Consider the following 27,565-nt stretch of genomic DNA (forward strand, 5'->3'; position numbering starts at 1 on the left):
TCCCAATTCGGTACATTTAAACCCTTTCCCCTTGAGTGTTTCTTTAAAAAATTTTTTTGGTTTCATAAAAAAAAAATTAAAAAAAATATTCATTTTTACCGGCAAGTTTTTTGTCATTCCCAAGTGTATCGGACCCGGCCAGACTTCTTTGTTAGTACTTTTGCATACATTATTATGCATTGTAAACTAGTTTGAATGAAACACGCATTTATTGGAATCTTGTGAATGATTAAAACACTCTCCCGTCTGCACACTAATAAAGCAACTTATAAGTTATATATGTCTTCATAGAGTTACTTAGTTATTTTTAGTGTCGGATCTTCTTTCACTTCTTTCATTTTCTCTTATATTTAGCTGATACACCGCTCGATATCCGTCCGATAATTTCTAATCTGATACCGAACCAACCGATATCTTATAGGTTGGCTAGCGGATTAGTACTTTTAAAAGCCGATAACCGTTACGTGTAATAATCCGTCCAATCGCCCCGATATACTCTACCGGCAGCGTCGAATCGCTATCCAATGGAACCCTTGCCTTGGGATCGGCTCGCCCTTCCGTTCCGTCTCGACACTGGTGCATGCTTCCTGATCTTCTCGGTCCTTCGTGCGTGGGTCTCCTCGGATGAAGCATCACCTGAAATGTCAACATATTCAATCGACCTTAGAGCAGAGTAGGGTAAAGAACTTCTTCCCACCTCGCGTGCAATGCCGAGCCGACTTCGTTCTTCCCGCCGAAGGAAACGGCGAATGGTTGTATCCTCCTCCGCATAAAGTCAACGAGGAGTCACACCGACCCTCCGAACAAGAAAATCGGGATTTGTTTCGTTCTTAGAGTCCGAACGACACTTGCCCTCTTTTGCCGCCCTTCGTCCGAGGGGTTTCTCCTCCTTTTGTCGTGTTAAAGAATAACACGGGATGTACCCGCCGAATCAAATTGCCGTCGGGCTCCGTCCTTGCAAACTCAAATACCGAAGATGTTATAAAAGGAAAAGAAAAATACGAGATATAATGTGTTCCAAATCGGTGCCAGTAATATTACCGTGGTTGGGGCGATCCACGGCCACGCGACCCCCCCCCCCCCCCCCCCCCCCCCCCGCGTCGCACCGCCGGTGTGCCGATCGAGGAGAGCTCCAACCCATTCATTCATGTTCCCGACAGCCGGAGGTATCCATGCCACGGCTGATATAAAGTTAAGGAGAAACCGTTTTAATACGAGGGGCGAGTGTTTAACAAAGCGTTCGAGGTAATTATCAAAGAAGGAGCGAAACTTATGATTATCATTCCACCTCTTCGGAAAGGGCATATAGTCGGCTGAAATAATGTTCGTGGTCCTCACTCGGACGTAGCGCTCTAGCCAACCTCGGTCCCTATCTTCATCCATCTTCGAAAAGATCGGATTTCGGCTTCGCTTGGCGAGCTTGATCACATCCCCTCGGAGAATATAAATGGATGAAGTGAGCCATCGTAAACTCCCTTTTTACGTCATTAGCCAACAATCGGAGGCAGGCCACAGTCCTCCAGACTATCGGGCCAATTTGGACTAGGGTCACATTATATGTCCAGCACATATCCAATATAACCGGGTCGATTGGGGGGTCGAACTTGAGTGTAAAGGGATAGGTATAAACGTACAGGAAGCTCTCCCTGTAATCGGAGATCGATTCGTCGGGCCCGAGTGCAAACACTTGCACCGGATGGTTATCCTATCCGCAGTCAGCCCGGACTTGGTCGAGTTTATCCTCGGTAATGGACGATGGGTATCGCCACAACGAACCCTCTATCCGCAACCGTGAGAAGGTTTCTCAACTTCAAACTCTTTGTTATAATCGGGTTTTGGACGGTACTATGTACAAAGTAGTGGGCTCAACGACCGTCTTCCCACCCGGGTGAAGTTGGCTCGGCCATTTTATAAACAGGGAACATCCCGGGAAAGTGGTTTCGGTGTTGCGTACATTTGAATTAGATAATAAAAAAGGAGGTTCGGTGAACTCGAATGAGGGAGAAGGAACAAGTTACAAAAAATAATAAGAGTGAAAAGGCAGTTGAGAGTTTTTCAAAATAGCGAAGTGAGAGGAGAAACGCAACAACACTTTCGATCAAAGAACAACAATGGAGAAGTTGACAAAGTTGGTCTGTTTTGGCAATCAAAAATAAGTAAGAAAATGGAAGAGGAAGACGATCAGAGGTGGGGAAGTAAGAAGTAGAAGTGAAAGTGGTAAAATGAGAGGGTTAAAAGCCTTATATAGGCATGAGGGACTGAAATGGTTACAGAAGCCAGCCAACCGAAGGATGACACGTGTCCCACAATTAATGAGACGTGAGTTGAAGAGACGTGCGTCACGGGGGTTGCCAAAGTCGACCACTCGGGGTGAGACACGTGGTCGACGGGCGTCGACGCGACACAAATCGTTCCCGCCAAAAATTTAAAGATAAGAACGGGCTTATGGCACCACCGTTTGTCGATTCATCCACTTCCCGTTACTTCGAAAAACTACGGTCCAGGAAGTGCGGGGACTATCCGTATATGATAAAATCCTGGATAAGTAAGACCGGAGACCGGGGACGGGAGATAAGAAGAGACAGCATGATCGGCAAGTGTTCCCTTGGGTGATATTGACACCGGCGGCCGACCCGAGAAAAAGGAAGCGACTGCACACGGGACCAAACTCCGTGATCGCAAATTCCGGTTTCAGATGACCAGGGTTGATTGTGGCCGTTGGTCGATTTAGCACGACCGAGTTGATCGTAAAGCCGTTGGTCCGTTTCGATGATCGAGTTGATCGTGGTTGTTAGTCTGGTTAATCAGTTATAAAATCGCCACGCGTCAACATCGTTCTGTCACATTGTATCGACGACCGTACGGGTGTCAGACCGTACGGCCCAACCTTATCCTTTTAGGGTTTACTTTATTCTGAAAAAGGCTTTATGTTGTATGCAAGGCAAAACTATAAATAAGAGGCATTTCCCTACTTTTTAGGGTTAGCTTTTTCAAGATCAAGAACATTGTAATAGGAATTATATATTGAAGCTCTCTCTCCTTTGGTCCGGATCAGTGGCATTTTATGCTTATTCTTCCAATATAGTTGGTTTAATCATAAACATTTGTATCTTGATTCGAATCACTAACGCATATGTTCACATACAAATGCTATAACACGCAAATCTATAATTATTTCCTATAAACCCAAAATAGATTAAAGTTCATCCACATATTCTATACCTCACTTACAAATTCAATTGGTTACCTAAATTCGGGGTAAACAGAAATTAGTATATATTTAGTCGTGCACTCTAACAAATTAAAGTATCTTTGGGGTTGCAACTGCTGCTTCCCTTACATATCACCCCGGATCGAGCGCGAATGTCACTTTTAATTATTTTTTTGAGCCTATTTTTAGAAAAACAATAAGCGTTAAATGAGCTGCCCGCATTCGAACTTGCTTGTTACACCACGTTGCACAACCTTAGCCACTGAGCTATTTCTTTCATTTGCTTCACTGTATTAAATTATTTTTATTATACATATTTGACCTATATACTTATATTTTCGCCACTGCTACGCTATTAGTGACCTATCTGACACAGTATTTTCTTTCAGTCATCATTAAAATTTTTGTTAGCGTTTATGTTAAGATAATAGTGCCCCCGGCGTCTTAAAATCCTGAGTCCGCCTCTGTGTGAGGTGGCATACCACATGGCATCTGCCTTAGTAAAATGTCAGTGCCACGTGTGTACATGTCAACTTTGGACAACTTAATGAAAAAGGGTATATTTGAATCAATAGTATAACTTCAGAGGTATATTTGGACCCAAAGTATTACGAGTGATATATTTGGCCCTTTTCAAATAGTAGGGGCGTATATTTGACCCTTTCCCGAACAAAAAATTGGGGCAATATGGCAGCCGAGGGAGCGTTGAACACCAACTCTGCATTTTAAAATGTGCTTAATTAATTGGTTAAATTGGAAAGAAGAAAAAATTGACTGAATAAAGAGCAGTTCTTTTTTATAAAAAGGAAGAGGAGTAGAGTTTGAACCTCTTTTTTCTCTCTTTATATTTACTTACTCGTATTTGTTCTTTTTTTTTTTTTTTTAATAAAGGTTCAACCTCACGATTCAAATTGATATATTGTTGACAATGAAATGTTCACTGTGGGGCCCATGATCCCAGAACTTAACAGAATGATGATGAAAATACACCCGACTCCTCGCCACCGTTTCCCCACGCGTAACGACAGACGAGTGCCAAAGTTTTTCCCCTACTCTACGTGTGTGTCACTACCCATTAAAATATGCGTTGGTTATTGCACCAAGCGCCAACTAAATCCCAAAAAATATAGAGGGAAAAATACAAATACACAAACTAAACTATAAATAATAATAAAAATACTTTCTCGGTCTCAATTTGTGTGGACAGTTGAAAATTTCAAAATCAATCAATTTTTTGACCTATTTCTTTATATATTTTTAAATTTTCTTAAATCATTAATTATTGTGAATTATATTATTTTTTCATCTCAATTTATGTAATAAAATTTGATTAAATATAAAAAAGTATATTATTTATAGAAGTGACTAAAAAAAAAGTGGTATCAGGTACGTTGGAAATCGAATGATTACTATTTCAAAAGTTGTAAAATTTTTATATCCGAATTACTTGTTAAAGTTTAAAAATTTAAATCTCGAAATTGAGAGCGGACACGTAAATGGGACAAGTGTGAACCTGCACACAAACCACAGAATCTTGTCTTTCCCTTTTGCCTTTATTGCTTTTTAACAAAATAAAATATTGAATATACTTTTCCTCGGGTACTGAACCAAAATGCCCTAAAAAAAAACAGTTTCGACCAAAATACCCCAACAAAAAAAATGTTACGAAAATGCCTTTAGCGCGATGAAATTATCGCTAAAGTGTTAACGGACACGGCTCATTAACTCTATAGCGCAGTAATTTCTTCGCGCTATAGTGTTTTTCTTTTTTAATTTCCCGTTCTTTTGGTTAACCCTTCTTTCGTTACACTTTTTAACGTACTTTGACCATAGATTAATCATGCTTCGGGACCCCGAAATTTCAATATTTTATATAGAACCCTACTTATTTTTGTGCGTTTAATTAGGTAGGATCAACACATCAAGGATACACAAAAGTTCGGATGACCGTTTTAGAGGTTGAAAAGTGCTCGAACGCCATTTCGTTCAAGGATCGGTGACATTAGCTTGAAGTTCTTTACGAATACTTAAATTTGTTCATTAATAATTAATCAAAAGTTAGTCAAAATGGCAGCGTTCATGCAAAAAAAAAAAAAACTTAATTAAATTGCATCATTCATAACCTTGAGTAGATGAAAATACTTAACACACTAATTCATTCATTAATAAGAAACCCATGATATGTTAAAAATACAACCACAACATTCTTGAAAAAAACTTAATACTTAATTTAATACATCAATTAATGCTCTTGAGTTGATCTTCCGCCACCACCGCGAGATGTGCCACCACCACTAGAGGTAACAACTAAAGTTTCCTCCACCCCGAGAGGTACTTCCACCGCGAGATGTAGTTTGACCACTATGCCGTAAGGGACACTTGCGCTTATCATGACCAACATAATTGCAAAATGAGCATTTTCGAGTGTATCTCCCCGTGGAACATCCATTTCATTATGAATACGTGAGTATGCATTCTTTTCCGAATTTACGGATAAATGTTTTATTTGCAACCATTGAAAATGGATGCGTGCCAATAATTCTCACTACCAAGTGGATAGAACCTTCAAAGATACGTTTTTGCATAATTTTCAACCGTATACTCCTCGGCCATGTAAGAGGAGGCGTTCTTTCCCGTTGTGATAAAACACTTGAAGGCGTGAGAACATGGCATGTGATATGATTGCCACTTGCCGCGTGTGCACGTTCTTGAATCTCACAAATTGTGTGAACGTTACCTCCTTTACCTTGCGCACACTTGTTGTGAGTTCAAATATGCGCTGCGGAGGTTGTACTCCATCCGATCATGTTTTTGAGCCTTATATTTGTGGTACTCGAATAGTTTTAACGGTTTTGGCATCCATCTTAGACCTTCTCTGCGTACGTGCTTTGGCCTCTTTTGATCTGCCGACGAACCGCTCCACAACCTCGCTAAATGTCATTCTCACCATTGCGAAGACGAGTAGTCCCCGTGCAGATTTCAACAAGCCATTGAATGACTCGTTGTTTGTTGTCGCATACCCCATCGTCTACCTTCATCCTTGTGTAATGTCCATTTGTCTTTATCAATTGCATTTAACCAAAGGAAGGCTTCCTCATTCGCCCGCCTAATAATGTCCATTTGCGGAGTTAAACTTCTTCTCGATGCTGCATTCGCGTGCCCGCCCACATCCAATTGCAAAGTGTTGGGATTCGATATGCCTTTGGAAGTTTGCCTTTAAATGCCTTAAACAATAACGATGGTAGACAAATGGTGGTTGCCACCCCCCGCAAATTGAACATATTGTGCAATATGCCGGCATTTCTATCCGATATCACACATATTCCCATGCGATCCTTAATAACGTGTTGCCTTAAGTAGTCCAAAAACATACCCCACGTACTAATGCTCTCATTAGCCGCAATTGCAAAAAAGCTGAGGAATATAGCTCCATTTGCATCCATTCCAACCGCTATTAGCGACTTTATGTCATACTTCCCGTATACACGTGTTCCATCTATTGATATTACAAAGGTAAATGATGAGCAAACCCATCAATGCATGGTTTGAAGGCCCAAAATACAAAATCAAAAAAATAATGCGGCACACCAGGCTTCGATTTGAGCTTCCATTCAACAACAAGACCATGATTGAAGTGTTGTAGAGCCGCGTGTATCTCGCAACGTCTTGAAAGAGTCCTCCCAATTGCCGTAGACTATTTCTACGTGCACGCCACGCCCCCAAGATACGCCTTCCTCGTAGTGACGCTTTGTTATATACTTTCGAGAGCGGCTCTAATACTGATCTTTAATAGGGTACACCGAAAAATTTGAAATATCAACATATAACAACGAGGAACATTATATTAACACAAAAAATAAAATAAACTTAGGCGAAGGGGATACCTTGGGTTTTCTCTAATGTCGCCAACTAATACACGCGCAATCAAATTAGTATCTAGATTGCAATGATCATCTGGGAGGTCACCCATATCACAAGTGTGCTTTGTGTAGAACTTTGAAATAATCCACATCTTTTCGGCTTCTTACCACGAGCATCCATTCGCGGCCTTTGATACTTTCGCTTGCGCACCAATCGCCAAAGTTTTCGTGGAATCGTCAACTTTAAACTCCCTCATCCCCCGGATGCAATAAATCTTAACCGCTTTGCAATGTTTTTTTCGAGCCGAAAATCATCCTTTTTCAATATGAGCCTTTTGTTTTACCGCATCCACTCGGCTCTTTCCACAAATTTTGCCGAATATGATCATCATCCCTAGTAAAGACAAAGGCATCCGGGCGATCTTGAATGATCAAGATATGGGATCTCATTGGAATGCCACCGAATCGGGTCGACTCTGTCGTTGAAATTGGCTTTGCTACCGAACCGAGTCGATCGTCTTCGTTCAAATGGTTCTTTGAATTCAGCTCCTCCTCGTGTCTTGGATCGTTCATCATGTCTTGCAATGGGTTCTACTTGATGTTGACGATTAGTTCCAACCTCAATCTCATCGTCACTTTGCTCATCGTCACTTTCCTCCGCATTAGGTATTTCCTCACTATCGCCGGGTGATGTCACTATATAATCTTTGATAATCCGGACCATCCATAGCACGCCTTTGCCTATAATTTGCAACCACCATCTTCTCCCCGCACAAGAAATTAGGGTGTTTTAACTACTACACATCAAATAACACTATTGATGTTAAAAAAAAATAGACGTACGATAGTAATCAACCGCACCGAAAACTTGAGGAAGGACCATCGCTTTGAGTTGTTGGATAGGGTTGAGGATGTTCCAACCCGATTCATCCATCCCGATTGAGGAGACCGTCCGATATGATCCATATCGTGTGTATAACCCCTAAATAATATAATCAACATCATTAGTAGCATTCAAGTGCCATTACACATAATAATAATAAAAATAATAATAATAAAAATAATAATAATAATAATAATAATAATAACAATAACAATAGTAATAATAATAATAATAATAATAATAATAATAATAATAATAATAATAACAACAATAACAATACTAATAATAATAATAATAATAATAATAATAACAACACTACTACTACTACTAATAATAATAATAACAATAATAATAATAATAATAATAATAATAATAATAATATTAACAATAACAATAATAATAATAACAATAATAATAATAACAATAACAATACTAATAATAACAATAACAATACTAATAACAATAATAATAATAATAATAATAATAATAATAATAATAATAATAATAATAATAATAATAACAATAACAATAGTAATAATAATAATAATAATAATAATAATAATAATAATAATAATAATAATAATAATAATAATAATAATAACAATAACAATACTACTACTACTACTAATAATAATAATAATAATAATAATAATAATAATAATAATAATAATAATAACAATAATAACAATACTAATAATAATAACAATACTAAAAAGAATGAATATTTACCACTGCCCGTCAAATTGATGACTTAAACTATCCAGAGGCATTTGGTTAGTCAAAATGCTTTGATAGGTACTCATGTCAGGGTAATTGTGTTGATAAGTAGGTTCCGCTTGAGTGACTTCGGCCTGAATTATAGACGGGGCTTCCCGAGGAGCCCTACCCATGAATTCAAGTCGATTAATGGGGACCTTCTCTATATACATTTCAAGGACGTTTAAAGTTATGCATTTCCTATAATCATAAGGCGCCTTCAAAAAATCAGTCAACGATTCATCGTCTTGAATGTACCACTGACCATAACTAGTTACACCTTGCGGCGTAAATGACGTTGGATATTTTTCAATTATATTAAGATCAAAATCACTTCTACTAATTTGTAATCTATTATACAAGGCTTGGAGTAGTTTTGAGAATTTTAAGTCAAGTGGAAACTTAACATGGTATTTTGGGGAAGAATCATAGCGCAAATTATTTTCCTCGAATATAATTTGTCCGTCCCAGAATAAAGAAACTTTAATTCTTGGAACATCTGCCATACTTTGAATAATTTAAGAGGAATACAAAACGCAAAAACTAGATGAAACTTTGAATTTTTTACTTTTTTTGCGTTATGCGAACTCGGTATTTATAACCAACCAACGCGTGCATGCAATTACGGTGTTACGTCTAATCAAATAAGTGTGGAGGTGATGCATAACGTTATTTTACGGCGTTATGCAAATTTTCAGCGATATAGCGCGATAAAATAATGCGTTATGACGGTATAAGCGCGAGTAAAATAATGCGCTATGACGCTATATATCGCGATAAATTACTTGCGTTATGCCATATAACGCATAATTTTCTTTGCGCTATCGGACTCCTCCATTGTCACCTCACCTATCAAACGAAAAACGTCATGATTCGAATCAAACTTTATATAACGTAATTTGACGAATAGTTGTTACCAACCACACATTTCACACAAAATTGAGCTCTTTGTGTCATTTTTTGATCAATTTAGAGATATTAACCGTGTTATATCATTCACTCAAAGAAACATATTTGAAGCAATGGGTAGGACACGGGAACTAGATGATGATGATTTTCGTTACTCAAATAACCACTAACGATAGATTCAATCGAGAATACAATAATAAAATGACAAGAGGAGTGGGATTGGCGTGTTAGGGAGGCTGTGCCGGAGCACAAGTTAGCGTCGATGGGGCTTAAACGCCCAAAAAAACGTGCTATGTCAATGCCTCGCGTGAACTCCGAAGAGTTTAATTTGGCTCTTAATCGTTTTCGCGAAGAAAACAATCGGATGCAAATACGTTACCATAGGGTAGAATATGGTATATATGGTAGCACAAGATTTAGATCCAAGTGGGATTCGGACCGTGAAATGTCAGGTGAAGATTAACATTTTTCTTACAATAAGGTAAGTAGGTAGGGTCGCAAAGACCCTTCCCCCCCTCCCCCCGGGGTACTTGGGGGTTGCAACTATATAAGTAGCCATTTCTTTGTTATTAGACTACACCATATTCAATGTCGAGTAGTAGAAACTCGGCTTGGTCTTTACTCCTTCCAAAAAGAACCAAATAGCAATGACGATGAGAGTTCAAATCATGGCGCTTTTCGAGCGATACTAGTGATTTCAAACTAGATGAGCTAAATCCCCACCTTCTTATAGAACGTAATGATGATTTACGCGTGTGAAATATTCGGATCCGCGGGAAAATTATTGCGGTTTACGCCGAGAATGGTCACATCGGCTTCTTAGAATCGAACGTCTTGTTCGTGACTTGGAAAATCTTAACGCTCCAATACCAACGAGGTGCTCCTTAACCATGCCTCAAGTAGGTGCGAGAACTTGCGGCTTGCCGTGCAAAGGATTAGAAAAGAAAACAACGAATCGGCAAGACGATGTAGATTTTACATGCTAAAGTTGGCGAAGAACAAGCATCATCAACCGGTAGAGAACTAATCGCTGAAAAAGATGTGTCTTAAGAAACCGCTAATATTTTTCTGAGGACGATATTGAGGACTTGTACTCTGATGATGATTAAGAATGTTGTGATTTTAGTTTTAAGTTTAATATATCGTTATGCTCTTAGGTATTAAATTAAGTATTAAGTTTTTTTCAAGAATGTTGTGGTTGTATTTTTAACATATCATGGGTTTCTTATTAATGAATGAATTAGTGTGTTAAGTATTTTCATCTACTCAAGGTTATGAATGATGCAATTTAATTAAGTTTTTTTTTTTTTTTTTGCATGAACGCGCCATTTTGACTAACTTTTGATTAATTATTAATGAACAAATTTAAGTATTCGTAAAGAACTTCAAGCTAATGTCATAGATCCTTGAACGAAAATGGCGTTCGAGCACTTTTCAACCTCTAAAAACGGTCATCCGAACTTTTGTGTATCCTTGATGTGTTGATCCTACCTAATTAAACGCACAAAAATAAGTAGGGTTCTATATAAAATATTGAAATTTCGGGTCCCGAAGCATGATTAATCTATGGTCAAAGTACGTTAAAAAGTGTAACGAAAGAAGGGTTAACCAAAGAGCGGGGAAATTAAAAAAAGAAAAAACACTATAGCGCGATAAAATTCTTTATGCTATAGGAATAACGGAGGCGTGTGGGTTAACACTTTATAGCGATAATTTCTTGCGCTAAAGGCATTTTCGTAACATTTTTTTTTGTTGGGGTATTTTGGTCGAAACTGTTTTTTTTTAGGACATTTTGGTTCAGTACCCCTTTCCCTCCGGAGTGGTGTTTCCTCCATGAAATGGGAAATGGAGGTGTATGAAATCGAAGCAGTCCTCGAGAAAATCTGGGATTACACGATAAGCTTAGCGATGCTATTCACTCCGTTTCTCGCGCTCATTTCCTCAAGTCTCGCACTAGTAAGTCCGATGACTTCCGTTCTAAGAATTTTGATTTATAATTTTGAATTATAATTTTTTCAATCCGAAAATTGAATATCCAAAACAAAAGTTTAATATATCCAATTCGAATGGCACACCGCCCACCGCCTTCCCTTACATATATCAACTCTCATTATAGAACTATGGATCATCAAACAAGATATCAAATTAACCAAAGAAAGGGAGTGCGAGATTTATAGTTAGAAGAGATTGCTTCGCGCTATCAAACTTATAGTCACATAATGTTATTCTTTTAAGGCTATTATTAAATATTGTAAATATTTGTTGAAGGTGAACAAAATCACTATTAACACATATTTGAAGGGAACCAATCAAATGTGCAAATTTTACGGTGAACGAAAGCTACAAATATAAAGAAGATTTGTGAACTTATGAAGATGCACTCGAGCAAGTGACATTCATTCTATTATTGATTTTAAGTCATGTATCTTATAAAGATTCTAACTTTATTTAAAATTTATCAATGTACCAAAAAAGGATGTTGGTTATTTTGAGCATTATAATAGTAAATAACATTATATTAAAAGTGCATCATGCTACAATTCATTTTGCTGCAATATTTCTTATATTAATGGTCAATCAATAAAGTGGCAATTATGACCCATTATCCATATGAGTTAGTGGTAGAAGAATGTGGCAATCATATCCCTTGCAACTCTTCTAACCTCCAGCTCTTTATTCTCCCATATTATTCATATTATCATCAATTTATTACCCCACCTTCCCACTTCTCTTCCAATCTATTTCAAGGATGAATTTCTTTACCTATAAATAGAAGTCATCCTTACATTATGGTGTGTAAAAAAAAACATAGAGCGCATGAAAAAAGTGAGTTAAAAAAGAGAGTTTTATTTAGTTGAAGGAAAGTGTTAACTTTGGCAGATATGCATTAAAAGAGGCGAATGTCCGTAGCATATTTTGAATATTTATTTATTCATTTTTTATTCATTTTATTATAATTTTTAACTGTAATTTTATGGTATAATTCACAAACAAAGAATATCCTCTTAGAGCATTTTGAGTCTAAGGCGATAGGGATCGAGAGCTAAATGTGTGTTGCTCTGTCTTTTATACTTTGAGGTGAAAGGTTCAAAACCCATAAATAGTGTAGCATCTTCTTTCCCTCTCTCCTCAGTAACATAATAATTCCCGATTTAAAAAGAGTATCCACTCAGTCATTTGTACATTCTTTAAGAAAATACTAACTATAGACATTGCAATTTTAATTGAATTAATCCATACAAAATTTGAATTAAATTCTAAGTTATTTGACATGTTGACCAAGTCAATTTTTGGTTAGTAAAGTCGGATTAATTATTTAAGTCGAAATTACATGACGTGAATGAAATTCAAATTACATTTGGATTAGTCGAACCTCTACCACGAGACGAAAAGGAGCTGACTCACGTCGTTAGAAAGCTGAAGATCCGCTAGATATATTTGGAGACTAAAATCTGTAAGTCACAAATTCTTTGCTTTTATATGAAGGGTTAAACTTATCACTTTCGAAGGGATGCTTAGAGAAGGCTGCATAGTATCTTGGCTAGAGGAAAAAGGAGGGAGTATTTTTTGTTTAAAACAAAAAATAAATTAGGGTAATATTGCACCCGAGGGAGCGTTTAGGTGAATGCCAACCCTGCATTTTAAAATGTAAGTACTTAGAGCCCATTTGGATGGGCTTATTTTAAGTGGCTTTTAAGCATAAGTCATAAGTTAGGAATTGTAGTTTTTGACTTTTGACTTATTTTGGCTTCAAAACAAGTGCTTTAAAGCACTTTTTTTACTTTATCATAACACTACAAAATGGCTTAAAAATTATTTTGGCTTAAAAGCACTTAAAATAAGTCAATCCAAACGGGCTCTTAATTAATTGATTGGGAAAAAGAAAAAATTGACTAAATAAAGAGTAGAGTTTGAACCTTTTTTTTTCTTTTCTTTTTCCTTTATTTACACATTTATTACTATAGTATATTTTTTAATAAAGTTTCAACCTCACGATTCAAATTGATAATGAAATGTTCATTGTGGGGCCCACCATGCCATAACTGAAGTTGCTCAGAATAATGATGAACTACACCTGAGCCTCACGTTTCCACGCTGTAACGGTAGAGGACTGCCAGGTTTTTTCCCCCCACTCTATCGTGTGTGTCACTACCCACCAAAATATGCGTCGGTTATTGCGAACCAAGCGCTAACCAAATCCAAACAAAAATAGAGGGAAAATACAAATACACAAACTAAATAAACAATAATAAAAAATAGTCTCTCTCTGTCCTAATTTATGTGGAGGGTTAAAATTTCAAAAGTCAATCAAATTTTTTTCATCGAAATTTCTTTATATATATATATATATTAAATTATTAATTATTACTCTCTCCGTTTCAATTTATGTAAAGATATTTGATTGGACACGACATTTGAAAAAGAGTGAAGACTTTTGAAACTAGTGGTTCAAAATAAGACTTGAATATTTGTGTGGCTGTAAATCAGTTCAAAAAGTAAATTTATTTTCAAATTAGAAAAAAGGTCATTCATTTTGATACGGACTAAAAGGGAAATAGATTCACATAAATTAAAACAGAGGAAATATGATTTATATTATTTTACCATCTCAATTTATGTTACAGAGTTTGATTAAGTATGAAATTTAAGAAATAAAAGTAAACTTTTGAAAATTGTGATCTAAAACAAGTTATAAATTAAAAAAATCAAATTAAAATTATTTTTAACTATAAAAATATATTTATTATTGATAGAACAAACTAAAATGAAGCAGTATGCCGTTTCCACGCTGTAACGGCAGATGAGTGCCAGGTTTTTCCCCTACTCTACGTGTGTGTCACTACCCACCAAAATATGCGTTGGTTATTGCGAACCAAGCGCCAACTAAATCCCAAAAAAAATATAGAGGGAAAAATACAAATACACAAACTAAATTATAAATAATAATAAAAATACTTTCTCGTTCTCAATTTGTGTGGACAGTTGAAAATTTCAAAATCAATCAATTTTTTGACCTATTTCTTTATATATTTTTAAATTTTCTTAAATCATTAATTATTGTGAATTATATTATTTTTTCATCTTAATTTATGTGATAAAATTTGATTAAATATAAAAAAGTATATTATTTATAGAAGTGACTAAAAAAAAAAGTGATATCAGGTAAGTTGGAACAGAATGATTACAATTTCAAAAGTTGTAAAATTTTTATATCCGAATTACTTGTTAAAGTTTAAAAATTTAAATCTGGAAATTGAGAGCGTGACACGTAAATGGGACAAGAGTGAGCTGCACAAACCCTAGAATACTCTCTTTCCCTTTTGCCTTTATTGCTTTTTGTAACAAAATAAAATATTGAATATACTTTCCCTCCGGAGTGGTGTTTCCTCCATGAAATGGGAAATGGAGGTGTATGAAATCGAAGCAGTCCTCGAGAAAATCTGGGATTTACACGATAAGCTTAGCGATGCTATTCACTCCGTTTCTCGCGCTCATTTCCTCAAGTCTCGCACTAGTAAGTCCGATGACTTCCGTTCTAAGAAGAAACCCGACCCGTTAAAAGCTGGTTACGTTTACGTTAAGGAGTTCCGTGTAGATGACGATGAAAACGCCGTTCATGAAGCTAAGAGTCTTAATGCTATTCGCACTGCTCTTGAACACCTTGAGGACCAGCTTGAGTTCTTCCATGTAATTTCCCTTTTCTTTCCTTTTTTGGGAAAATTATGGTCTATGTCTATTTTTGAAAGTATTTACGCCGCGTAGCCTGTACTTTGAGTTTCTTACCCGATTTAGCTCATATTTGTGCATACGCTATTATACAAGGTTGATACATTATGTATAATGCTTTTCCCCAGGTTTGATGTTTTATAATATTGTCTATTGGGCTACGTGGCGTAATAATTTTCAAGAGCTGTATATTTTTTTGAAAATTTCCCTGGTTTTTGGTCTATTGCTATAATTTATTCTGGTTTAAAGCGTTTTTTTGGTAGTCTTCTGGTTATTACTATTAGTTATTTGATTTAGTCTTCTGGTTATTATTAGTTATTTGATTCAATTTTGGCTGAATGGAATTACCTGAGGTTGTTTGTGAAGGAAGAAATTACGGAATGTTGTGTGATTTGAAGTTTTGTGATATTAGAGTATTATTATGCTGGAATTCATGTGAGTTGAACTGTTTGATGAAACGTTATAATAGAATCCTTGGTGTTAGCGGAGTAGCGTTTCCAGGATATATACTACATCTTATTTAGTGCCCTGTAGCACAACTGCAGGCAAGAGGCAAGGGAGGAATAGGGATGCCAAATGAAAAGAGAACACAAGACAAAGTGTCGTTGTTTAGTTTTCATGCCTCAAATTAAGCACTGTATTTTCTCATACTAATATTGCTTTTATCAAATTAGTGCTGAAATTCCATGTTGTTCATTGTCGAGAAATTACTGCGAAAAGCTTCTGGTTATTTGATTTTGGCACATGCATTTTTTAGCTTGGGTAAGATGGTAGCCTACACGATCTTTTGCAAAAAATTTCATTAAAATAGCAGTCTTTGACAGCTTGGTTTTTATTAGGTGCTCATAAAGAAAAGTTTGATGCTTGATGCGGTGAAGACTTGGTAGTATTTTGTTAGAAAAAGTTTTTTTTTGAACTTCTATGACAATGCTGTGTAGGATAGCCAGATGATTGCAGTTCTCTGTTTAAGTTGTTACTGCCATTTTGTTATACAAAAATAAAAATATAATTGTTAGCAATGTTTATCTTACCCTGCATATTAAACGACTCTCTTGGGTCGAATGAGGATAGGAGAATGGTCATGAACCTGCTGAATTTACGGTATGCATCTTTGATGGTGTACGTTCATTGAGTATGGTATCAATTATGGTTGTTGTCGGTATCAATTATTCTTTTGATTTTAGTGAACAAAATATAAAGGCGTACATGTGCATAAAAAGTTGTATCCAACATTAATGGTTGTGTGACCTCTAATATGAAAAATTGATATTGATACAGATGGTTAGCAATAAAATGAGAGAGCGACTAGGAGTAGAAGGGATAGGTCAATTATATGGTAACTGGCTAGGACTGATCTCTTTTGGTTTACCGAATAGATAAACCTAGTTGTTGTTCAACAAGAAGCTTTCTGTGTGCAACTGTGTCCACAAGAATAGAGCAGAAGATGCTGAAGCAGATTCTAACACTAGTAGACAGCTAGAAACAAAGCAGGTTCTAGAGAAGCAATAATAAGGCAAAACAACCACCAGAGGCTGCAACACTTACAACTTTGGCCTCTGCAAGTATATGGGCACCCAAATTGGGATGCTGAGTGATCGCTGGAATCACAATCTTTCATGCACCAAGAGGTGAAGCTAACATATCTGATAGAGAGAAGAAAGAGAGTGAGAGAGGTCTAGCGTCTTAGACACCAGAGCTTAGACGAAGTTGATTTCACCTTTCTTAGGATATTTTTGTATATATTTGTGTAGTATAACTTGGATTTATTGATATTTCAGTTGGCCCTAATTGCATAAATATTTGCTATATGAATTAGAAAGGTGGGATTAAGACACCTTAGGAAAAACACATGCCAATGTTTTAGAAGTTTATTCATTATTCAAGGGTCATCCAAACATGACTAAGAAGTTTATTCATTATTCAAGGGTCATCCAAACATGACTAAGAAGTTTATTCATTATTCAAGGGTCATCCAAACATGACTAACAACCAAATTAAGGGAAGAAAAGCACAATAGCAACTGGGGAGGCCTACTGATCATAGTGCAACACCTAAGGTTGTGCCCATTGATCAATGAAGTGGGTGAAAAACTTAGAGACAAGGGTTCAATTCTAGCAGAGACAAAAAACACTTGATGGCTTCCCATCTGCCTAAGTCTTAGTGGGCAGAGTTATCCGGTACCTGTGCTGGTGGAGGTAGAAAGTACCCATGGAATAGTTGAGGTGTGCGCAAGCTGGCTTGAGCACCACCACAAAAAAGAGATAGAAAGATCAAAGTATAGTGGTTAAAATAGCCAACCAATTCTAATATTAAATCTTTTTTTTTGAGATAAAGGTAAATACCAATTCTAATATTAAATCTGTCATCAACTTATCCAAGCAAAACATTAAATCCGTCATCAATGAGTAATTCTAGGATTGCAACAAAATCAGGAATATTACCAATGTATCAGTTAATCACTTTAAGAAATACGTCCACTTTCAACGCAATATTTTTCACTGATCTCAAATTCTTTAGGTCTGGAGTTTTGCCTTATGACAAGTCTATATTTATAAACTCTTAGATTTATTTTAAAAGGGGTGCTCCAAAAGTTCATAAATTTCACCATGAGAATTATCCCGCTATCCGCTTTCAATGTGCTACATATGCATCTGAACCAAGATACGATGCCAATTTCTGGTTGGATCGCTCAGCATGTCTGTTTAACACCAGTAAACTTAGGGAGATTTGCCATTGACAACTGCTCTGCTTCGTGTATTTTGTTGGTCCATGGGGGGTCGTGGTACCCGATGCATAAGACCAACTTTCTTGCTAGTCAGCTTTGAAGGCATTGGAGTAATTTTAGTAAATGCAATTTGTATGTTCTTTCTCCGGTTGCATTAGTTGAAGTGGTTCGTGATGTGTTAGAGCGGTTTTCTTTCTCCTTTTCTTTTTTCCTTTTTGGAGTTGTGCGGTCGTTGGGCAGGCGCTGCGAAGGTGTGCGAGTAAAGTAAAGTATTGTCTAACAGAATCAGCTAAAGAGAAAGTTGAAAAGTAATTAGGAATTGTACAGAAATGTGATTGGTGAAGAAAAGTAGTCGGTTTGAGCTGTTTGCATTAATAGAGTATGTTTAAGATAGAAGAAACCTCAAGTTTGGTTCATGAGGATGTAAATGGACAGATCCTGTCATTAAACTGTTTCTGGTATCCTTTTCTTTATTGTTGGATATATTCTTCTTGACATATTCACAAGTGATATCTTACTTGGTTCTCCTTTTTATTTTATTTTATAAAAGTATGACTGCGCAGTTTGATTTGACTTTATTATTATATTGTGTCCAACAGATAGTTAACTTCCTGCTTACTTCTCTTCTTCTTTTTGGGTGCATTTTTACCAGACCGTGCAAAATCAGCAACGTGCAGAAAGGGATGCTGCCGTTGCTCGCTTAGAGCAAAGCCGAATTGTTCTTGCAATGCGATTGGCTGAACATCAGGGTAAAAACTATAAATTCATTGAAGAAGCTCAATCTTTGGTGGGAGATGTTCGTAATGCGAGTCAGTTTGTTTCTCCTGAAAATCTTTATGCTCCTGCTACAAGCCCCCCAGGTGAGAATTTAACGGCGCAGAAGAGGAAGAGATCAAATGCTCTAGTCAATATACTCTTCTCTAGTTTTAATTTCTTTAGGAAGTCTCTTAGAGTGGACGAAGTGGGTGGAATTTTGGGAAATGCAGCCTTGGTTGCAATCAGCATGCTTGCACTGATGCACCTGCAGCAAGTTGGTAGCAAGGAAAAGTACCTTTTGGACTTCCCATTAGGACAAGATGTTGGCCCCAACAGAAATATGAGAAAAATCTCTCAGCCTGAGGGGTCATCTTCCAGTCTAAATTTGGATGTGTTGTCAGCCAGGGGCTGAAACGTAAAATAAAGTTGGTATACAGTGAGAATTGGGGAGAAAAAAGAGGGTATTATGTAACTGCTTCCACTTAGCTGCCGAAGTTTTGTTGATTGATGGGTAGAGCTTTTGTTTCTGGTGGTTGTTAATGCTTAGTCGTGTAAAAACAAATTTTAGATCTATTAAAGCATAAGATGTGAGTTTGTCTTCAGTGGTAACTGGTCCTAATTTCTGAAAAGGTGAAGTCCTATGTGCATAGGATAGAATTTCAACTGTCTTTATTGAGTATAAAATTGTGCCCCCCTCTGAAAAAAGTTAACAAAATGATGGATTTTGTCCCAATTAAGCATAAGTTCGTTTTGTACCCAAAATTTACGAGGTGTGAAAACCAAGTTTCTTATGGTAGACAAAGTGGCTAGAAGGGGATATATCGACCAAGTATGTTTTTGCTTTCTATAATGTTGTAAAGAGCCATAGCTACATTTCTTTGAAACACATGCCAATTTTATACGATAGTCTATATGTATGTTACGGGTGAAGTTCAAATTTGACTAGTTGCGGATAAGCGTGTCATTCTTCATCTAAAGGTAATATGCAGAATGTTGTGTATCGTAAGTATTTAGAAGTTGATTAAACACGCACCGGCAAGTGAATGCTAATTGTCAAATGTGTGAAGAAAACCGAAAACAGATGATATATTTTGAAGTTTAGGTTAAGATTGTGTTAGATATGATTTAAGTTTGCTGTGGATAAAGGTCGCTATATTTACGGGTCCAGAACCAAAATAATGTGTATTTTTGGCCGAAGAAACAAAGTAAAGTGTGAAAAATAAAAATAGCTATAATGCGCTGAGCTCTTTTCTCATAGAAAAGTACATAATCCAAACGAGTTTTAGGAGCTTAGTGACATCATGACCATTATAAGATTGGAAGTTTGGCACATGTTGCTATGTAAATTTCAACAAAAGTCCATTAAGTGAATTGAAGACCGTCCTCACCTGCCAAGTTTTTTTTTGCCTTTCACTATGAATTTCAGTTGGTTTACTTAGCCCGGTCATATACCTGTCTTTTCGGAAAAGAGTAAATATCTTGGATTATCTTTGGGTTCAAATATATCTCTTGTTATTTTTGGACAAATATCTTTTTATTTTAACGGAGAGACACGTGTCATCATCCTATTAGCCTATTTTAATTATGTCCTAATTAATTAAAATTTAACCCATAATTGAATCTAATTAAAAGACCATACCCATATCCCAAAAATTGAGGCAAGCTCCATAATGGCGGCTGCCGATCACCGTCGCAGTTGCCGATCGCCGGCGCCGTGGTTTCATAATGTCCGATTCAGAACCGCTGTTTAATTTTGAAGTAAAGATATAGCTTTTCGTATTGCGACCATAATTAATTGTTGACTCTAATATGTCCGCTATTTAAATTTATTACTACTGTAAATTGGATTGTCTCCTGATGATGTTTAACAACAAATTAAGAAAACATTCAGATAACTAAGTACTCAATCATAATTCAAACAGAATTAATGGCATTGAATAATACTTATAGAAGAAATGTTGCGAGTGTTGGGAAACTTGAAATGAGTTTGCAAGAACTCAAGAAATGGCTAAGATTTGATACAAACAATGATGGGAAAATTAGCAAAGAAGAACAAGAGAGGCTGTAAGGGCAAATGGCGGCGGTTGGTTCAGTAGGCTAAAGGACAAACGTGGCATAAAAGCTGCAGATGCTAAGGGTAATGGATATATTGATGAGAATGAATTTGACAATCTCGTTGAGTTTGTTTTTAACTAGCGCCAGGCGATCGGCAACTACGACGGTGATCGGCAGCCGCCATTATGGAGCTTGCCTCAATTTTTGGAATATGGGTATGAGTCTTTTAACTAGATCCAATTATGGGTTAGATTTTAATTAATTAGGACATAATTAAAATAGGCCAATAAAATGATGACACCTGTTCCTCCGTTAAAATGAAGGGTATATTTATGCCCAAAGTATAACAGTAAGGATATATATTTGGCCCTTTTCCGTATATCTTAATGCAGTGTTAGATGACCTGCTTTAGTTTTTTTGGCTCATCTTCAATCTTTGATGTTACACATACTGAAAATAATCAAGAAAAAAAGGCCTTTCTTGACAAGTATTTTATGCTAATCTTAACTAGAAGGGAAATTAGTAGTATAGCGGGCAAACTTCTAGAGAAAAGTCGCAGGAGCACGCCAGAATGAACTGGTACAAGTTTCTAAGAAACTGAAAGTTTTGATGTTACAACTTTTATCCTTCCCGGAGGGCGAACTGCTATGGAATTATTAGTCATATTATTGTAATTAAATGAATCAACATTGGTGTCCCAAAACACATATGGAAATAGCATTGCAACCTTATTTAACAATCCAAACCCCAATCCTTTTTATTGCATACAGCTTCTGCTGAGGCAGCTCATAGAACCACTCTTCAGAACTCCAGGAAGAACGGTGCAAAATGCCATTTCTCCCTCGAATACTTAGCATTTGTTGCTGGGGGCCAAGTATTCGAGGGAGATATGACATTGTGCACCGTTTCTCTTGCAGTTCTGAAGAGTGGTTCTATCAAGTTCATCCCTGAGACACCAGCGGAAGCTGGACGCAATAAAAAGATTGGGGTTTCGATTTTTAAATAAGGTTGCAATGCTATTCTCATATGCGATTTGAGACACCAATGTTGATACATTTAATGACAACAATATGACTAATAACTGATGTAAATTAACTCCAATATACGGATTAAACAATACGATAGCCCACATTATTTCAAACATGGTATGCGTAAACTTAAAAACTTGACTAAGAGTCATCTACACTCCGCCTGCTTAGAGTTGCATACATAGCCCAAAGCATAGATAGCTCAGTAAAAACTTTTTCCAATAGTGGCACGTAACTCGCGGATGGAAGAGCTGCCCGGTAGATAAATCATCAAAGCGAATCTCTATAAGAGAAGCCAACGAGCTGCAACTTTATTGCACAAGAGAGTCCCATTAACATTTTTGTTATTTTATCCACTTTCCTTGGGCTTAGGAATTTTCTTATATTCATAATCATTAATATCAACCTTCTCTTGCAAAGCCTGCAGAGGATAATAGGCATCAAAGTAAGCTTTTGAAAGGAATTCAACACACACATGGACACAAGTGAGACTACTTGTACCTTTAGTTCTTCCTCCAAGTTAATTTTTTTGGGGTTATATGCATTGACAGGTCCAACCCTGGAAAGAGCTTTTCTTGTTTCGATGATTTCCCACTCCTGATCATCCTTCACTTTAGCAATATCCTTGCTGAACAAAATTTTGCACCACTTATCTTAAGCCAAGGGGAAATACAATAGGATAATGTCTTAAAACCCCGCACAAGTTATGGCAGGAGAAAACTGTCCAAGTAAAATGGGGAGATCACCAAAACGTCAGAATTTTGGCTATCTGGAAGCTACACTGCTTCGGAGTGGGCATGCACCACATAAATACACCCAGCTAGGGGTAAGAGATGGCACATTTTAATGCCAATCCCTCATATTGACGGACGACTGGGGCTGACTGAAATAGCCCATAAAGATTATGGTTTTCACTTCAGCTATCAAAATTTAACTCTAGCAGGATGCCGATAGTAGCACTAACGAATATAGTATGTGGTTGTTGTTACCAATACACATTAAGTATCATTATCACCATAATGATCCAGAAGACAAGAGGATATACATGGCATTTAGATATCAACAAGGTAAGTGAAAATTTCTCCTGAATTACTGTCACTTTTCTTGAGCTATCAATATTTTAGCCTTTAATTGCCTTTTGAATCACACTTCATTTTGCATTTATCACTTTTTATAGGTTTTTTTTATTTGGAGAAAAGTAACAATGTTATAAATATCAACAGCACAAAGGCAGTAAATCAAAGCAAAAAAATTAATTACGCATGCCATTACACTCATCAGGCATCCATGCTGAACTTTTTTCTTTGGTAAAAATATCTCTTTACACAGGCTAGAATCTTTTCGACAGTAAGCCCTTAGCGTTATTACAATCCCATAACTCCAAGGACTTGACTGCTATGAGCCTGAGGTATCCAAGACCCATATCAATTAACATGTGAATCTTCCCTCGCTGACTTCCTCAACATATGGACTTAGATGTCTAAGAACTTACTATTAGCTATTTAAAAAATAATAAATACTCCGCATTATCTCTACGTAATAGATGTCTAAGAACTAACTATTAGCAACTATGAAAACTAAATCAAAACCAAACAAAGAAAATTAAATCAGAACCAAACCAAGAAAATTAAGACCGAGTCCGAGCTCACAATTGCAGATAGTCATATAAGGACTAGTTGTAATACTTTTAAAACATGAAATATGACCGTATAATAGAGCCTCTGATTTAGCAGAAAGGCTGACAAAGTAAACAAGGACAATTACATAAAACTGACAAACCCCTAAACAATATGTTTTCTGAGCTAAGCTCAAACACTTGCAGGGACTGTTAGTTATGATTCTTAAATAACCTATGGGAAGGTGAACATTTATTAGTTGTGGGATTTTCATAACTGTGCCAGCAAAAAGGCCGAAAATGCAAAAAATAAGAAGAATTGTGTCATTTTGTAAACGTTAAACAAACATCAACTGAGTAATTTGACATTAAGTATAACTAACCTGCCTTGCAGAAGTTGGCTAAGACCAATAGATCCAAGCACAGTTAGTGAGATCATAGGAAGTCCATATCTCATAAATGGTGATCTTCTGCCCAATCTTTTGTATGACGAAGGTGGGTTTTGAACGTTGGCAGCAGAGGAGGCTACTCGTTCATTAACTTTATTAGGCTGACTCATCGTAGGCTGGGTAGTTGTCATGGTCAATATCAGTAGGTCACCTGCTTCACAATCTCAAACTAGTCAAAAAGTGGGGTGGCGATAATCAGCATTCAGCAGTATCAAATACAAGGAACTTGGAATTAAGAAAAGGCTTCGGATTTCAAGGGACTCCAAACAAACAGTCAAACTCCCATGACTGCAATACTCTGACCCAAATGGCTAACATAATAGACCCCTGCGTTCAAACCAGCCCAAAATACAGGAAAGCTCGTATGACACACATACAGTCAACTACACCAAATGATAATGAGTTCTACTGGTTCTAAATCTAGCATGGTACAGATTATTCTTAGGGCGTATTCAGGTCTCACAGATGACAGAACGCAGACCAAGACGAGCATGTCATAATAGGATTAGCTACATATATGGAGTATAACTATTAAGCTAGGATGCAGCTAAATTATTGAAGAGTCCTTATTAAGCCTAGATTCAAGCCATGTTGTTCTTATTAGTATTGCATTTAATCCTAAAGCAAGATATTCCCCCCCAAAAAATTAAAGTACAAGTAGATTAGGATGGACTAAGACATGAGTTTCTAGTCCTTTCGACATCGCATAGATTCAAAGTCACAGTATATCAATAACGAAGATAGATATGGGCCTAGTCATGTGTTAGCAGGAACATGGAGACAAAAAAAAAAATTATCTTAAGAGGTCCTAGATATGAGTTCTGGATCACGAACAATGACAAAGAAGAAGCATATTTTGACATATTGGAGGCAAGGGGCTGACCTGGCCGCTTTTTTCACAGCATTCGAGCAGCACAAACACTTCGATATAACAAGGAAATTAATGTAGCACTACACACGGAAGAATAAAATGTCGAGGGATAAAGGACTGACCTGACTCCGTAATATAGAAAGAACATTTGCAACGAATAAAATGTGAAGAACAAGAAAACTAACACGTGACAAAGCAGTCAAAAAGAAAACCCGGACACCAAGCTAATAAGCCACGAATAGAATGTTTCAATACACAAATAAATACCAACCAGCCAAAATTATAATCGAAATAAATCAAAATCAACCTCTTCTTCCCAATAAGCTTAACATATACATATATTTATAGCGAGATTATGATAGAAGAAGTAGACAAAGATTACGCTAGGATTTCATTGGGAATTCACACAGAGTCGACTTTGATGTTTTTTAAAAAAATCAGATCTTTTCCCAAAAAAAAAAAAAAAGGGGGATGAATTTGTATTTGACATAAAATAGGGGAGTATTACCTATACATGAGCTTGATTTGTTCCAGCAATTTCGTTTTAAAGGCAATATATATATATGTAAAGAGAGGGTTTTGATTTTGCTATGAATTTTGGGAGCTAAAGTAAGAAATGGGGTGAAAAATTAAGGGAATAAAGTAAAATGACAAAATCAAAGTGCATATTAATGAAAGAATTTGAAGAGTCGGCGAGGTTGACGTATTATTTGGGCTTTGTGTTGAGGGCTTGACGGATTAATAACAAAGTGCTCCATTGGGCCTCTATTCATCTTATGTACGTAACACATTGTAAGACTGGGCTTTTGGTCGCTTCACATGAAAGCCCAAATAGAGTGAGCCCATTCCACCAAAAACTGAGCCACCATATAGGACTTCTTCATAGCATACATATTTGTGAACACGATTATCTACCTTGATCTTTACTTTGATTATCATTATTTGGGGACTGGGACCTAGCTACTGTCCAGCAATTAAATGAGACGGTCCACCTGGATGATTCTGATTAATAATCAGATAAGCATGCTACCTATACTCTGACGAAAATTTGGAATTAAGAAATACTACCACAAATGGCCCAGAGAAAACTTGCAAAATCAGCAATCCTTTTAGGAAAGTAGTGGATTTTGTAATTGCATGGGATTTGGAATGGCCCCTTTCAAATAGCTACTTCTGTAATGGTGGGGAATGGATTGATGCTGGCTTTTCTGGTTTATAATGCAGCAGTTTATCTTTATTTGGGTGCAGAATACATCTATGAATTTTTAAACTAGTCAGTAAATTTCAGTTAGACACGTAAATTACGATTTTTTTTTTTCCGATTGAGCATCTAAATATATGATGAAATTTTCTTATTAGATACTTCCAACTCAAATTTTAGAAAAAGTATTTGTGTGTGTTGTCAAACACTAATTACGTAGATAAGTCATCCACTTAAAATATGTCACTCCATTTAATTATACGCATTAACATCAAAATGTCGTAAAATCTCATGCATGTTCCAGTTGATGTATACATAATCAAATAATGTGGAAACTTTTATGTGATAACTTATCGACGTAAGGGACGCTTGTGAATACGCGCAAAAACTCTTTCAAAATATGAACCGGAGGTGTCTAATCGGTATACTTTACTATGTGATCAATTGTTTATTTGATGCATAACATAATTCGAGTCTAAATGAAATTTACTGACAAATTTAAGGGGTCGTCGACCTCTCCCTTTTTTTTTTTTTTTTTTGGAGTTCTCACTGGAATCATATACTATATAGCATAGCATTCCATATTTGAAGGGCCAATATGTCGATAAGACAAAACAGAAAAACATTCTCCTGTTTCTTTCGTCTACCTTTTCTTTCTTTTCTCTGTAATCTTTTTAATAAAAGAATTTAGGCGTGCAATATTTATGCGCTTTCGGCAATCGGCAATCTGCATAGACTCTAAAAATCCATTTCTTTTTGGTTTTTAATTCAGAGGTCAACCCCAAAAGGGTGATGTATTTATGATACAATCATGCCTTCATCTTTTTGGTACGTTGATGCATATATTACATCCATGATATTGTAAATTAATAAGATCTCAATTAAAGTTGCTAGACTAAATCATGAAGCTTTCTTCCTAGTTCCAACTGTTTTTTCCCATGACCTTTTCACAATATTTACTCTTTTTTTTTTTTGGGAATCAAATTATGGATCATCCTAATATATATAAGTATGTTGAGTAATTTTAACGATTTGAGAATATTAAATATCTCGTTTGTTGAGTGTGTGAATAAAGTCTCACAATGATAGCTAAAAAGAAAAGGAAACTATATATAAAGTGCAACGATACTTTTAATAGTGTGAAACCTTTGAAGAAACCACGCAGATTGTCCCAAATTGACAATATCACACCATTTTAGTATCTATGGACTGTTTTTGCCTAACATCTTACTAAAATGCGTTTGAGATTTTAAGGTCGTTGGGACATTACTAGTTTACATTTTTTAAAAATCAAATTATGAATTATCCAAATATATGTAAGTATGTTCAGTAATTTTACTATTTGAGAGAATTAAGTACCCCGTTTACAGTGGCGGAGCCACACTATGCCGAGGGTGTTCATCCTGTCACGACCCAACCCCGTAGGCCGTGACTAATGTCCGAGTTGGACACTCGTACGCACTTAATATTGAGAATTTACCCACTACCACGCATAATCATACATAATCACATATGGCTT

The 27,565-nt window shown here is 36.4% G+C and overlaps 2 protein-coding genes across 2 annotated transcripts; one reads left to right on the forward strand and one right to left on the reverse strand.

The window, feature by feature from the left end:
* The first annotated feature begins 14,911 nt into the window (after positions 1-14,911).
* Positions 14,912-19,427, forward strand: LOC132056476 (plastid division protein PDV1). Its single transcript, XM_059448695.1, has 2 exons — positions 14,912-15,307; positions 18,724-19,427. The coding sequence occupies exons 1-2, from the start codon at positions 15,011-15,013 to the stop codon at positions 19,237-19,239; spliced, it is 813 nt and encodes a 270-aa protein (XP_059304678.1). The 5' UTR covers positions 14,912-15,010; the 3' UTR covers positions 19,240-19,427.
* A 2,660-nt stretch (positions 19,428-22,087) lies between these two features.
* On the reverse strand, positions 22,088-25,375 carry LOC132058299 (cytochrome c oxidase assembly protein COX16, mitochondrial). The gene is made up of 4 exons (XM_059450846.1): positions 25,354-25,375; positions 23,909-24,125; positions 22,412-22,538; positions 22,088-22,331 (listed from the first exon to the last, which is right to left on the reverse strand). Exons 2-4 carry the CDS (start codon positions 24,103-24,105, stop codon positions 22,260-22,262), a joined length of 396 nt encoding a protein of 131 aa, XP_059306829.1. The 5' UTR covers positions 24,106-24,125; positions 25,354-25,375; the 3' UTR covers positions 22,088-22,259.
* Between the last annotated feature and the right edge of the window lie 2,190 nt (positions 25,376-27,565).

Source organism: Lycium ferocissimum, chromosome 5, assembly GCF_029784015.1.
Source record: "Lycium ferocissimum isolate CSIRO_LF1 chromosome 5, AGI_CSIRO_Lferr_CH_V1, whole genome shotgun sequence".
Taxonomy (NCBI): Eukaryota; Viridiplantae; Streptophyta; class Magnoliopsida; order Solanales; family Solanaceae; genus Lycium; species Lycium ferocissimum.

Excerpts from the sequence above, each read along its gene's own strand:
- LOC132056476 (XM_059448695.1), top strand. The coding sequence starts at position 15,011 with ATGAAATGGGAAATGGAGGTGTATGAAATCGAAGCAGTCCTCGAGAAA. Across the intron at positions 15,308-18,723 it reads ACCAGCTTGAGTTCTTCCAT|ACCGTGCAAAATCAGCAACG; the intron begins GTAATTTCCCTT and ends CATTTTTACCAG.
- LOC132058299 (XM_059450846.1), bottom strand. The coding sequence starts at position 24,105 with ATGACAACTACCCAGCCTACGATGAGTCAGCCTAATAAAGTTAATGAA. Across the intron at positions 22,539-23,908 it reads AGCCAACTTCTGCAAGGCAG|CAAGGATATTGCTAAAGTGA; the intron begins GTTAGTTATACT and ends AATTTTGTTCAG. Across the intron at positions 22,332-22,411 it reads ACTTGGAGGAAGAACTAAAG|GCTTTGCAAGAGAAGGTTGA; the intron begins GTACAAGTAGTC and ends TATCCTCTGCAG.